General features: G+C 33.0%; 2 protein-coding genes across 11 annotated transcripts in view; one reads left to right on the top strand and one right to left on the bottom strand.

Annotated features, from left to right (window-relative positions):
- LRRTM3 (leucine rich repeat transmembrane neuronal 3) overlaps positions 1-7,594 on the top strand; it is a 165,148-nt gene extending 157,554 nt beyond the window's left edge. The window contains exon 3 of the mRNA XM_010957919.2: positions 6,595-7,594. Coding sequence (XP_010956221.1) covers positions 6,595-6,804 — 210 coding nt within the window. The 3' untranslated portion in view covers positions 6,805-7,594. The remainder of the gene's footprint in view (positions 1-6,594) is intronic.
- Positions 1-15,303, bottom strand: part of CTNNA3 (catenin alpha 3) — a 1,350,411-nt gene that overhangs the window by 931,430 nt on the left and 403,678 nt on the right. The window lies entirely within an intron of this gene.

The following is a 15,303-nucleotide window of genomic DNA, read 5'->3' on the forward strand; positions in this document are numbered from 1 at the left end:
TGTCTCAGTCCAGAATGTTCTCCAGACTAGACCCTTCCCCTTACACTTTGTATTTGGCCAATATGAGCTTAATAAGAAGCAGAGAGATCTGATTTTGAGCTAGCACCATCTACCCATATCATGACCCCCTGATAAACTATATGGTTGTTTCCTGAGGACCTAATGTGCAAAGTAGTATCATAAAGCTAAAGTACAGCATAACAAGTCATAGTGTTTACTCTATAGGAAGTAAGATCCAACATTGATAACTGGTGTCTAAATAGAATCAGACACATTATATTGTGTTCACCTCTTTAGGTTCCAAGGCCAGTGTCAGTTAGATAAAATGATAATTAAGCAATAAAGCATACTGGTTAAGAAGTCAGGCAACCACTTCTACAACTGACCAGGTAAGTTATTTTAATCACTTAAACTATCTTAGTTTTTTCAACTGTAAAATGGGAGTAATTATATTTATCTTATAATGGCCTTAAAAAAGACAGCCTAAGTCCAGCATGTAGCATGATATCTAGCAGAGTAAAATGCTCAGTGAATTACCGTGATGATAACATGAAGGATGTTAGAGATACGTCCAGGCAGGTGCTGACCAAGAGATGAAAATAATGCCCTCAGCTGCTCAGCTCGCTAGGCAGAGAAACCACTACAGAAATCCTAAAGAAACCGAGGCAGGACCAGAGGTAACATTTAGGCAGACTTTGATACTCTTCCAGTGAATCAAGCTGCAGTGTGATAATTTCTTACACCATTTCTCCTTATATAACACATTTTATCAACTGCCTTAATAGAAACCAAACTAGTAATTAGTAAGAAAACTTTCAAGGATCAAGCCAGTATAGAAGATATTTTTCATCAAGTTTCATAATACTATTCAAATAAATACCAAAGACACGGCTTTCTGTTTTTACTATAAGTAAAACTACCAGCCTATACACAAAACTCACGTTTGGTTTAAGACTGAAACAAATGTTTCTAATCAATCCCCAGATACACATCAAATTGCACATACCCTAGCAAAGCCAATGCTAGTCTGGAAAAATCAGCTTATGTAAATGAAACAAAAAGTAGAGGCATAAAGATGAACATGAATGAAGTCATTATCAAGTGTGTTTTGAAAACATTAAAACACATCTTTAAATAAGCTGAGAAATTTACATGCAGTGGTGTGATATATATACACACATGTATGTCTACTCACCTATTTCATATGTACATACAAAATAATGTTTTTAAGGAAGTTAATTTCCCAGAATAAAGTATATTTCAAATCCCACTTCTTTGCAAAGACATGACAAAAAAGAAAAGAAAAAAGCATTCAGTATTTTCTACATGTTGCTTACATTTAATTAAATTGAGATACAGTTAATCTTCTCCAGAAATGAACTTACAAATATTTAATTTTATTTGTAACTGTACTGATTAGGGATATCAGTCATGCAATCACTAAAGTAAACAAAGTAATGATGTTTTGATCCAAGACAATGGTAACAGAAATGAGAGAAGTGGATGCATATAAAAGCTACATGTCATTGATGTCAAGAAAATAACTAGCAAATAATGGTACATTTGTAATGGACAAGAAGAATCAAAGTAGACTCACAAAGCTGACTTAACTTGGTGTTCCCACAAACAGAATAATAAGGACCAAAGGAAGAAGTTAGTTTGGATCCAGAGAAAATGAGCCCAGTTTGAGACAAATTTAGAGACAAATTAGAGAAATATTATTAGTTGGAAAAATAATATAATGCCTGTTTCTTATTTTATATATTAATAGGTAAAAATCAACTCAACTGAAAATTCATTAAATTTAGCAGATGAAAAACAAACGTAAAATAATAGGCCTCTGAATTACAACAGAAAATGAAGGAAAATATGCCTTGATAATGATAAAGGCTACATCTCAAACAATTAACTCCTTCATGAAACAAGTCTCTTTCTTTCCATACATGCAGATTATTGAAAAACAAAACCCTGTTAGCTACAAAACCCCTGAAGTATCATCCTTTCAACAACCCAGAGAAGTAGAACACTTCCTATATAACATTTGGTCTTATAAAAATGGAAGATTTCCCCTGTGATATATGAGAGCAGCATGGGCATTCTTCTCAAAGACAAACAATAGACATTTATACTTACCAAAAATTCTACTCAGAAATAACACTTAACAGGCAAACATTTCCTATGTTTTACAATTCTAGAGAGGGGAAAAAAAACAGCCTTTTTATTATTCCCTCTCAAAAGTAGACTGGCTTTTTCTGTTCTTCAGACTACTGACTCTACCTCAAGTCCTTGCTACAGAAAAGTGGCTTCTAACCAACTAATTAGAATATGAGTAATACATATACATGTTCATATCTAAACACATATATTTGTAAAAATATACATAGATATTATTTATGCAGTGAATATAAGATTAAAATGACCATTTTTACTTAATCACAAATTAGAAACTTAAAAAAGCTATTTTCCCCCTTAAAGTCAAAAGCTCAAATATTATACAAGAATGGGAAAAAGACTTAATAATGAGTTACTGTTGTTCATCAAACATTACAAAATTTTTGTGTATGAAAGGTGCATATAATTGATGTTGAGAAAGACACTGGAAAATTACTGCTTAGGCAAATATCATTGATGTCAAGACAGTAAATAGTTTAGTAGAGCAGAAATTTTTCCTGAGGGGAACTTCCTAAATAATGGGTCAGTTACTACCTCTCATCATTAGAATAGCACGTAATTATTTCTTAGCTCAGATTCTAGATGTTATTGCTTTCTGGGAAGTTTTCATATCCCTGGATCTCTATAAGTTATGCCTTAAGAATAATCAGCTCACCTGGAAAACACTGACTGAAGGAAATCATTAGTAATTATAAATAGGAGTTTACCAGGTTAAAATACACTGGAAAAAAATGTTCTCTCAGAAAGATATGACAAGAAGATTCTATGGACACTTTAAGTAGGGCCCTCTAACAAAAGGCCTGGGAAAGCAGAGCCTTATTAGATTTTCATCTCCTACTGCCCTTCTCAGAACCATTCTGACTAGCTAGTCAGGCACTCAGGTTTGATGTTCATTTTCATTTTATGAAATAACATATTTGGGTTATCTTTAGGTAGGTTAACTAAGTGTTTGACTATTTGTAAAATGGACGATAAGCATAAACTGGGATTGTCCTATTGAACACTCTGTCCATAGAGGAGAGCATGGCTGTGTGTCTCTCCTGCCTCAGCATATTAATATAAATCAAGTAAAAATGGGGAAAGGGACAGAGGCAGAGAGAATGAATAGAGGACACCAAGGTCAGACAGGAAAATGAAAAGAAAACTAAGGGCACAAGGTCACATGACTGACAGCTATGAAAGGAAGAAGGGGCTGCTCTGTTTACTGACTTGGTGAAAAGAAGGCATTTACATGGGTTGTATCTGAGCCTCAAGGTATTTGTTTAATACTAGTGGATAGTCTCTCCATCACTACCCAGCCACTTGTGTGTGTGTGTGTGTGTGTGTGTGTGTGTAAATACTATCTCTCTATATACACTATATATCTACATATATATTTTATATAGATAACAAATATGTAATAATTGCCCAAAACCAAAATATCACCATACTTTGTATTTTCCATACTTGATTTAAATAATTTTGAAATCATAAGTAAATCATAATTGGCCACAAGATTATACATGTATGTGTATGTATGTATGTATTTATATACTGTGTACTTATATATGTATATCAATATGTGTGTGTATTCCTATAAATATACATGTGAACATATCTAACACTAACTCTTTAAGATTTTCAAAGTCATTTAAGTCAACTTGGGAAAAACCTACTGTGATGTTGCATTCAGATATGTTTAGCTGTTAAATTCTACCTAATACAACTTACTATGCTCTTCTCTTTTTTTTTTTCAAACTTACCAATTTTTTTTAACATTTTTATTGAATTATAGTCATCTTACAATGTTGTGTCAAATTCCAGTGTAAAGCATAATTTTTCAGTTATACATGAACATACATATATTCATTGTCACATTTTTTTTCACTGTGAGCTACCACCAGATCTTGTATACATTTCCCTGTGCTATACAGTATAATCTTGTTTATCTATTCTACATATGCCTGTCAGTATCTACAAATTTTGAACTCCCAGATAGACTATGCTATTTTCTTGGTATTGAGACATAATCACCTTTAAGAACCACTTTCAGTTGCAGAGAAGAAAATACATGTTTCACAACCATGTTGATTATAAGTACCATCCTAATTTCAGAAAGATTAAAATGTGAAAAATATGACTTAACTTTGAAAGTATAACTATGGGGTTAGGTGTTTTAAAATAAAATATATTCAAAAATAAGAAACTCTCTAAAGAAAATATGTGGGACTTTTAAAAATAAATAATGAGAGGTAACTCCTTAACTGATATGGTTCAAATCAGGACTTGCACTCTGGGTACTAGCAGCCTCTAGATATTAAATCAAGCAGGCAATTGTGTGTGTGTACACACACAGAGACACACACAGAGAATAAATGTATGATGGTTTATTATTTTTCATAAATCATCACCACAGAAATTATAAATTATTCACAGTAGGGTTAATTCCAAGTAAGCCAGGAATGATATTGTATATATGAAGCATGTTTCCATGACAAATAAGAACAAGTATATAAAATCCTACAGATACATGACCCATAATACATTACTGAGCATCAATTTCTCAGAGGCTGTTAAACTCACGTACTCAATAACAGTTCTATTTTCATTCTCTCCTATAACTCAAATCTATTCATGCCGTACAATTACTTTTGCATAATGATATATTTTAGTTTTCTGAGTTATTTCATCTGTAACAACAGGAGTTCTTACTGTAATATTTTAAATGAGCATATTTGGAAGCATCGTATTATTTTCTTTGTGATCTTTCAGTCATCTTGATCATTTTTTAAAAAGTGTATGATGTCTTTTATTCACACATCAGAAAACATGTTTCAAATTAAAAAAACTCACCTCGATAGGAAGAGTTCTCAGGAATGTAGTTTTGAAGAACAGGATTACATTTCTGTCTTCAAGGACTAAGCCCTACACATTTGACGCATTGAAATGTTCATATTAAAACCAAGTAATAATCTCGAAGTGAATACTTTAATTCAAGAGAAAATAAGGAAATATTTGGTCAACTAATTTTTACTAAGGGAGAAATAAATATAGGTAGAATGATTGGGATGGAAAGAGAAGAGGCAAAGAGGGTTCTTATGCATGGAGAAAATGGCAAAGAAAGTAAAGAAGTTAACTAAGAGAATAAAACCTAGGCATTCTGTTTTTCTTAGCTTTGGGCTCCAATCTTAGCTGAGATCAGAAAGGAGTTTAATCTGATGTGCTTAAACAGAAATATATTTTATCCACTCACCAAATGAGAATGGCAGAAGTTTTTATCCAAGGTTACTCAACAACATGAATTAGTAATTAGGATATTAAACAGAATTCAAGGCTGAAGTTTTCTCAAATCTGCCTACTTTTTAGGACAAATTTTTTTATCTTATTGAAAAAAATGGGAATAGATGTTGACATCTGATTACATTTCAAACTACCTTTTGTCTGTAACATGTATGCTTCCCTTTTGCTCACAATGGTCACCCTTGCTTTTTTCCTCATACTTTTAGAACTTATTATTTTTCATTTAGCTGCAGTTAGCAAGAGAGTCCCTTCCATATCTATATTTATCATGATTCCTTCAAACTAGTATCATCTTTTGTTGCTTGTTAGACCGTCATAGCAGTCATAGATTCTTCCTAGAAGTTCACTAAACTTTAGATTTTGGATATATGGATCAAGCTACATACATTAATGTTTCAAGAATCCTCATGGTGAAATAAATATTAAAAAGTTATTGGGTTGGGGGTGGTTCAATGAAAGTCTTTAGAAAAACCTATGTATTAACTACAATGAAAGAGCACCCTTAATAAAAACCATCAACCATTAAAAAAACAAAAAAGTTATTGGGTAAAAAAAGCCAGAATGACTTACCTAGACAATTCTCTTCTACAGTGGTTCTCAAAGTGTGGTGTATGGATTCACAGCAGCAGTATCACATGGGAACTTATAAGAAATGCAAATTCCAGGTCTTACCCCAGACCTACTAAATTCAAAAAAATCAGGGAAGTGGAGATTGGAGTTGAAGAAAGGGAAGGTGATTTTCTTGAATGATAAAGTTTGAGAATCACTGTCCAGTTGTATTCCAATATCATAAATAACCAAATAATACTTTTCTTAGTTCTAATACCACAATTTTATCCTACTGAGGAAACACATTTTTCTAACTTTTCCAATAAAGCTTTTAGCATTTTCAGAATCACTCAGTCTCCTATTTCTCTGAAGATTCTACTTAAGAATTAAGCAGCTTCATCCCAGGCTTTTAAAATTGTTGCATTGTGCTTGTTAGTATGAGAATGAGGGACATTAGTGGGATAGCGTGGGGACTCCTGAGCCACAGAGGTAACCATAGAGGTGAGTCACTTCAGCACTTCACAGTCTCCAAGTCTTGCCCCCAAAGTTGTTTGTCTTTTTATAACTGACTTTTCTCATGTCATTTTTCCCCAGATACCTTTATCAATGAATGTGTCAACTTTTCTGGCATACGACCAGCCCACAATAAGTTACTGTGGGGTGCATCATGAACTTCTCTCTCATAAGTCCTTTGAAACGAATGCACAGGAAGATACGATGGAAACACACCTAGAGACTGAGCTGGACCTGAGCACAATCACAACAGCTGGCCGAATCAGTGAACATAAACAGCAGCTGGCTTAACTGAACTAACCGGTAACCAAGGTTGCCACCAAACTTTGTAACCTCAAGGACAAAATGAGGAAGATTTGTTCATTGTGGACTTTAAAAACAAAACAAAACAAAACAAAACAAAACAAATCCCCTGTTAAAATAAACAAAAATCCAAGATTGATTCATGAAATAAAGAAGACATGAATTGTTTCAAGTCTACACTTTGTAATTAGCTAAGTTGTGCAGTATTTTTTTGACCTAGAGTATGACCCTGCAAAAAAAAAGAATCTTTTTTTCTCAAAACTCATCCTACCTACCTGTAAAAACTGTACAGAGCTAATGTATTTTTCATATTGTAAAGTTTCAATTATAGAAACAACTGGTATACAGTACCATAATTTAATTACATTTTACTTTACAAACTTTACACATTTCAGTTTCTAAAATTTTAAATTAACAACAATTATTTCTTGTGTTTATTCAGAGTTACTCAGTTTTGTAGGGACTGTTTTGTTACTGCTTTTGTGCCCAGAAACCTTGACTCTAAAATTCTGTGCTGTGCGAAACATGCACGATTTTTATCATGCTTACTGCGTAGAATTTTATCTACTTGTTCCAGAAATAATACATTAACCAAAAAGGGTTTAATTGTTGGGACTTGTAAGAAGTTCTTCAATTACATAGACAGGTTTTTCTTATAAATGAAAAAAAATCAAAGATTTTTTTTTTTTAACACTTCTCAGACTTAACTGTTGCCTTGAATTACAGCCTAGTTTCTAAGCAGTGAAATGTAATGATAAAGAGGAATATTTTAACAACATATTTCTGAATGAATGACTCATTATTTCATTCTTTTGAGTAACCCACTGTTAAGGGTCAGGGGAAGCATGGACAAAACATCACTGGAAACAAAGGCCGTAACCACAGCAACAGACTTTGATATACTTAAAAGGTGCAGCTGCCAGTGACAAAGAAAAACTTGGTACATCTCATTATTTCAGGCCAAGGTGGGAGGATAAAGCATAATATCTGTACAGTAGCAATTTTTCTCTTAATTAACCCAAAGTGGTTTACCTAAAAATAACCATGAGTGCAAAATGTGCCTGGTTTTTAAGACAATTTCTCATTTAGAATGGTGAGCTATATTTTAGGAACATCTCAAAGGAAATATATGAATTTTTCCACTTTGTGTGCTACATCACTTTTCTCCTGAGAGAGAACTCTAAACATCTAGAGCTCATTCAATATAGATATGAGCCATGGTGGAGAATTTTATCACTCAAGTCAACTGTAAACATCCTTAATATGTTCTAAATTGTTTATAATGCTATTCATAATGAGATTCACCTCCCAATTATGTAAAAAATAACCCAGAGTAATTTGAAGCCACCCCAGATCATACAATGATTATTCAATTGTATTATACAGTTAGTTCAATCAAGTTATGAAAATCTGATTTTTCAGAGGCTTAAATAACCAACTTGTTTCTGTTTGCTTGATACAACGTATTGTTTGAAAATATTGTTATTTTATCTATGGTATTCACACATGCTTTTGTGGGGTTTTTTTTTTAATATAAAACTATAATTTTCAATTGCTGTTGCACTAGGAGAAGTGTTTTTTTCTGTTGTCATTTTAAATTCATGACATCAAAAATAGGTTGAGTATGTCAATCTAACAGGGATCAAACACAGTCAAAAACAATGAAGAAAAGAATTTATGAAAACCCGTATCAAACTTAATTTTTCATTTCTTTCAAAGAAATTCAAAAGTGTAGTTTTATGCAGGTTTATCATGGCAAATTTAAGAGCAGCTTCAAGAAGAATGAACTTTAAAAATGTAGAGCAAGTTTTTGTTGAAAGCATACAAAGTCAGAAAGAAAAAAACTACAATATTGGAAGAGCAAACTCTCTTACTATTTTAAATGAAACTAAATGTCATAGTACTTGTATCAACTATTGAGCATCCCAGATTTTGTAAAGTATTTTGCATAAATTATTTGCTATTCTAAAAAACTGTCATTTTACGTTTACTTTTAATTTCTATTTTTTCCAATTTCTAATTTCCTTGCAATGTATTATTGTCAGAGTATTCTTGATCTTCTACTTTGAGACTTTGCTTTGCAGTTAGCAAATCTACAGAAGGTTAATTATAAATCTATTATGTGTGGATCTGAAATCAGATGCAAATTTTTATTTATTATGTAAACCAAAACGTCATTTGCAATTTTCTCTCATTAGAAGTTGTCCTTGCAAAGATCCAAACATCTTTTAATTTGTGTAAATAAGCACTTTATACCTCTTTCCAGACATTTTCAAATTGACAAATGATTTTTAGAAATTTTAAGATTCCAGGGAGCCTCACAAATATATGCCCTTGATATCCTGACACAAACTGCTTTCTTTCTTAAACGTTTTAAGTTCATCTAAAGTAAATAACTAAAAATAGAAGCAGTCACCTTGGAATGTTCTGTGCATCGGAGGACTTACTACAGAAAGAGCAAAATAAACTAAGAATTTTGATATTTCTCATATTTGAAATTAAATCCAAAGGATTTTACAAGAGAAAAAAAAGGTGCTGGGGTTACTTGTTTGCTTAATTTTTATTCTGCCACATCTAGGGGTGTAAGGGGTTGGGGAAAATGAAAACCTGCTAGAGGAGATTGTGTCTAGTATCTTAATCATACATTTGCAATTTATACATTTGCATCTAAAATCTTTATTTCTAACCTTTTTCAGCATTCAATAATCTCCTATTTCCTCTTTCTAACCACCCTGTCCCCATGTCTCCCTTCCTCTTACTCACCTATTTAAACAACTGAAATGCTTGTGTTTGGAGTTGAAAAATGCAATTTAACCCAACGTGGCTACAGTAACAGCAGTAGCTGCAGCAAACAATAAATTTACAGTGTTTTAAAGTTTACAAACCACATTCCACATAAATTATTCTATTTTGTCTTCATAACCACCCTATGAAGACACATTAATCTCAAAGAAGTTGAGACTCACCCAAGAACATGGGACTAGTAATTGGTGAAGTTAAAGCACTCTGAAAATTCAGAGCCTATTAGCGGGGTGTGTTCATGCACACCTTTACTCCCAGCTACTTGGGAGGATGAAGAAAGAGGATCACTTGAGCATGAATATGGTGACGTCCAGGGAGTGAGGGGACCACCAGGTTGCCTAAAAAGAGGTGAACTGGCCCTGGTCAGAAATGGAGCAGGTCAAAATTCAGAGCTTATTAACCTTTCCACTATACTATAAATCTTCCTTCTCTGATCAGGGCCAGAGAATTTCCAGATACTGAACAGAATGAAATAATGTTTGACATGTTGTTTAGTGATCCCTAATTTAACTCAGTTCCTCTGTCTGTATCATATATGGGCTAAACGGACTCTTTCTGTGTGCTACTCTGGGCTCTCACATTAAAACTCTTTATTAAAAAAGTATAGAAAATTATAAATTTTTGATATCTCATATCATTTGTAAATGTGTAGAACAGTTGCTTCCAAGAAGTGGATGTGTATAGGCCCCAAGGTATAGACATAAAATTGAGAAGCACAAGGGAAAAAAAAAACCAAGACCACCAATATTGAGATTGTGTGTACAGTTATAAAACAGATCAACAGCGCAAGGTTGGACATATGTTTAACACATTTCGACTGAACAAACATTCAGTTCAGAGCTAATTGGGGAAACCTTTATAATTTTTTGTCCTTTTTTTGTTTCAGTGAAAATACTTATTGAAAGAACCATGAATTCTTACACCTAGCTTAATGGAGAATGATTTTCTCTATTCTCCTAATAAAAATGAAATATAATTCATCCAAACTGATATACAGATACTAAAAACATATGCTAGTAAGCAAATAACTTATTACTGATCAACTCATTTTTATTGTCTCTACTCTTACTGCCAAAACCATGAAGTCATACAGATTTTAATATAAATCATATTTTTAGAAGGAAAACTTGCCCAAATTTATCATTCGAGACAAATGACATAATCCTGACTTGAAATCAGATCAGTATAACTCCACAAACTGCTTAGAAATAGCAAAGTCTTTTTTGCAAAAATATTTTCTAAAATAAAACCACTGTATATGGGATTAAAAATATATTTATTTTTGTCTGCTCCTGACTGGAAGACAGGTATCATCTCTAAAACTAAGCATTCAAAATAAGTAAATAAACTGAAAGCATAAAACAGGTACTTGATGTAAATGATTAGCAAACTGGAAGAAAGAAAATCAGATGCAGATAATCTGCTGGGTAGATGGCAGCACATAAAGGGAAAGATAACAGGACCAGCAGATACATGCCCGCAGAAAAGAGGGTGAGAAATCTCTAGAGTAGATACAATAACATCTTACATTGCCATAGCTCTTACCAGTTTATCACTCAGGGTAATAGTATAACAACCTCATAACACATAAAATGTCCCAAGGTTCAGATGCGTTGGTTATGCATTAAGAAATCCAGACGAGTTGGTCTTGCGGTAACAGCCTCCAACTACTTGCGTTACCTTTTCAACTCACCACAGCTGTCTAACTAGAGAAGTACCAGGGTCAAGGCTTTCAAAACTCTGAGATAGGCACGAGGGTACGGTAAATTGACAATCAGCGACTGTGCTTCATTTTACTATCAACTGGGTAATGGGAAAGAAACATCTGAAAATTTCTTTAAAAATATACCAAAACAGTGAAGAATTATTTATAAAGGTCTCTTATGGCTTGCATTACGATTTACTATGAGATAGGAAGCTGTTATATTTACATTTTTTATGTTAGGGTAAAAATTCATGTTTAAAAAAGTCCACAGTTGATTATTTACCTTTCTATTAAGGATAGTGACCTTAAAGCAACAGAGTGCCTCAGCCATCTAGAGTTTAGAGAACTCTTGAGTTTCTTCCTCCTTTCTCCCAAACATTTATAGATTTTGTTTTACATGATATATGTCTTCCTGAAAAGCTGAGTGAATTTTTATTTTGTATAAATCAAATAACATTTCAAGTACCCCAAGGGACCATGTGATAAAGGATCCTTGAAGTAAATCCTTTTTGTTTTCAAATCTGAAACATCACCCACTAATTTAGCTTTTGTAAATCGATTTCCACATATCTTGTGTTGTATAATGCAGCACATGTACTTTATGGCCTTAAAGGTTCTATGATCAGGACTTTGCCTCAGACTATATAAAATGAAGACTGACTCTAGGTTTTGAGCACGTCTATATACATTAAAGAGGAATCATTTCCAGTCAGTTTCATTTATTGAATTTATTTATCTGGACTAATATGAAAATAGCATTAAAATAATACGGACGAAGTTGCCAGTTACACTCTTTCTATTTATTGGCTTAAACTTTTACCACCTATAATAGCCTCAAAGTTACTATTAAGAGATCAAAATGAGCCCAAATCTCTTGGGTCCATACTAGATTTACTGAATTACAGTCTCTGGAACTAAGCTCTGATGCATGCTAACTTTTGCAAAATATTATTCAGATGAATTTACTTTCACCAAGCCATTCAGTTGCTTTTTATTCTAGTCTAAAATTATTCTTGTGCTTTGCTATGCCAATGTGAATCTAGTCTGCTAAGCATGGCTGAACATTTTTCTTGACTAGAAAAATGCACAACAAAGGACCACTATATATAAAGTGGTCAGGTTGTTTCCTGACAAACTTTGTTGTTTATAGATTTTGCCCCTTATTAGCTCTATGAACAGGAATATCTGATAACCACCTTAAATCAGCTGCACTATTCACTTAACCTACTATTTGCTTTCATGGATCAGTTGAAAAGCTAGAGTTGAGGAGAGAGGAAAGAATGAATTTATGATGTACAAGGCATTGTGCTGTCCTCATCTCATTCTCAAATCATCTAAGTAAACAGATACAACCACCATTTAAAGAAGAGGAAAATAAGGATCAAAGTAATTGAATAATTTGCCAAGGTTGATTCAGTAGAGTTGGGAATTCAAACCCAGTTCATCTGACTCTAAGAATGTGTTCTGACCACCCAATAGCACATTTTCAAATGTTAAAAAGACCATAATCAATATAACTAGGCTCATATATTTTAATAAGTGGTATGAAGATAGGAGAAAAAGAATGTACTTTCTTATTCCTAAACAGAAAAATTTCATAAGCTATTTCACACTGTGTAGAGATTCCCTTCAATATCCCAAGTCAGCAATTTAATGGAAAGAAATATCCATTTCCTTGAAGCTTTATATATTGTTTCCCCAAAAGAGTGAACATTTGAAAGAAAAATCCTTCATAAAATAAATACTCAAAATAGTCAGGCTGTGCTTTCATTCCAATTTTCCTAGCTACATTATAAACTTTTAACAAAAATAAAATAAGTAGATATCCACAATATAACCTTAACCTGGCCAAAAATGGAGGGAAGGATGTCAATTGAAGCAAAAACTGTATAGATGAACAGTCAATAAAGTGACCAGTGTAGATGACAATGTAAAGAAAAATACCAATCATCTACAATCACAAAATGTTAAGTGGCAATGACGTGGCAAGGGTTGCAGAACGTCTCCTGTAATGATTTTATGTGGGATATTTTTTCTAGAAGCATTATTACTTATACAAATGTTACGAGATTTGAGAGCACATTACATAAAGGAGGCAGGAAGATAACCTTTATAACAATGTAGTTTCTGCTTGTCCTTTTACTCAGAACATAATATGCAGTTTAAATTAAAAAATAAATATAATTTTCCTTCTGAAGGCAATACAAATGTTTTCACCATTATGTGTAGGTGCCAAATAAAAATTTTAAGTTTATTTTTAAATTCACACCCTCAAATAAATCTTCCTCAGTCTCAGCTTTTAACAAATGATTATTAAATAGTCTTGATCCCATTAGTGTCTCTAGGAGCTTTTTATTAAACCATTGGACTAACCATCTCTTCTGTTTCTCTATGAACTTGCACAAGTCCAAGGTAACATAACTGGGGAGTTGCATTAGCATTTTTCTCCATCACACTATCTGAACATGTAGCATATGTATAGAACACATTTTTCTTTTATAATCCATGTCGGATTCAAGAACCAGTAAAATACTCTGTAAGTCACAATTCTACTAAAAATTGCCACTACTATTCTGTGATAAAATTACAGAATAAATTTAAAACAATTACTAAGCCCAGCAAAGAAAGAAGCTCTAACATCCTGAATATAAAATCATTACATCTGTTCATCCTGGCACCATGAACACCATACAGAAATTTTATCTGAAATATCTAAACTAATTCTGATTTGGGACAACAAAGACACTCCTGGTATCTGGGTTGAAGACGCGGTGAAGGAAATGAAGAGGACAAAGAATTACAGACTGTGAGGTAAGTAAAGGAAATGTGATTTATTGTCATTAGATAACCTTCAAGTAATTTTAAAATCTAAGACTAATAATTAAAATTTACAATAACATTTATGTCATCAGTAAAAACCACTATGGACATTAGGGACATAAAAGCAAACAGATATTTGTGTGGCAATACATATTAAATAGATGGGAAGATAGAATTAATTCTACCTAAAGAGAGAATACTAAGGATAAGAAATACTTCAAGAATATTTCTCCAGAGATAAACTGAAAAGTCAGAATAAAAGATTGAAACTAAATACCAAATGTTCTTTTCAAGATTAATTTTGAAATAGCTAGAATATAAGCCCCAAACTGCTGCTTTAGCCACATGAGTAATTACATTAATTCATATATACCTAGTAAAATTCCGAAGTTGAGAAATAAATTGTGTTTTAAATATACTCCATCTGTTCTTAACTGTTTTACATCAATGATGTATTTCAGATTACAGGTCCATAAATATAATGGCCTAAACAACCTGATGAAAATGTGGTGAAAGACTTGGATTGACTCTGTCATTCTGCTCTACTATAAGGCAATTACTAGAATAGCATGTCCACCATGGTGAGGAGCTGGAAAAATGGTTTGAAAGTCCTCTCTAGCAGTTCCTGACAAGACACTGGTAATATTCATTATATACGAGTCTTATTTTATATTCATTTATAAAATAAGGAAATTATTGCCTTGAGACAAGCGCCTAGAGGCCCAGCTCAGCCCTAGTCTGACTACACCTATAACAAAGAGGTCTTGGGAGAGATACTGGACATTTCTGAACTCTAAATATCTGGAGAAAAACTTGAGATCTTTGTGAGGTCAACAATTTTTCACCTTTGGATTTGATGAAATTTTAAGTTCAGTTTATTGGACATCCTTCAAAACTCTTTGTCAGTTTCCTCTTTAACAAACTTCAAACATGAGTTTCTTGAACCAATGTTGTATGTTGGATTTTAGACATGGCTATTTTACAATAAACCCCTTTCAAACTTCATCATTTTGTGGAGGAATAACATAAGGCTGGGGTAGTAGCCCTTACTGATGTTTTCCTTGCCTTTGATTCCAGTTATGGGACAAAAATGTGTGAGCTCAATATGACACCTTGGTTCTACCACCAAGGGATTGGAAGAAAAGTCTTCTAACAGATAA

Source organism: Camelus bactrianus, chromosome 11 (assembly GCF_048773025.1).
Source record: "Camelus bactrianus isolate YW-2024 breed Bactrian camel chromosome 11, ASM4877302v1, whole genome shotgun sequence".
NCBI lineage: Eukaryota > Metazoa > Chordata > Mammalia > Artiodactyla > Camelidae > Camelus > Camelus bactrianus.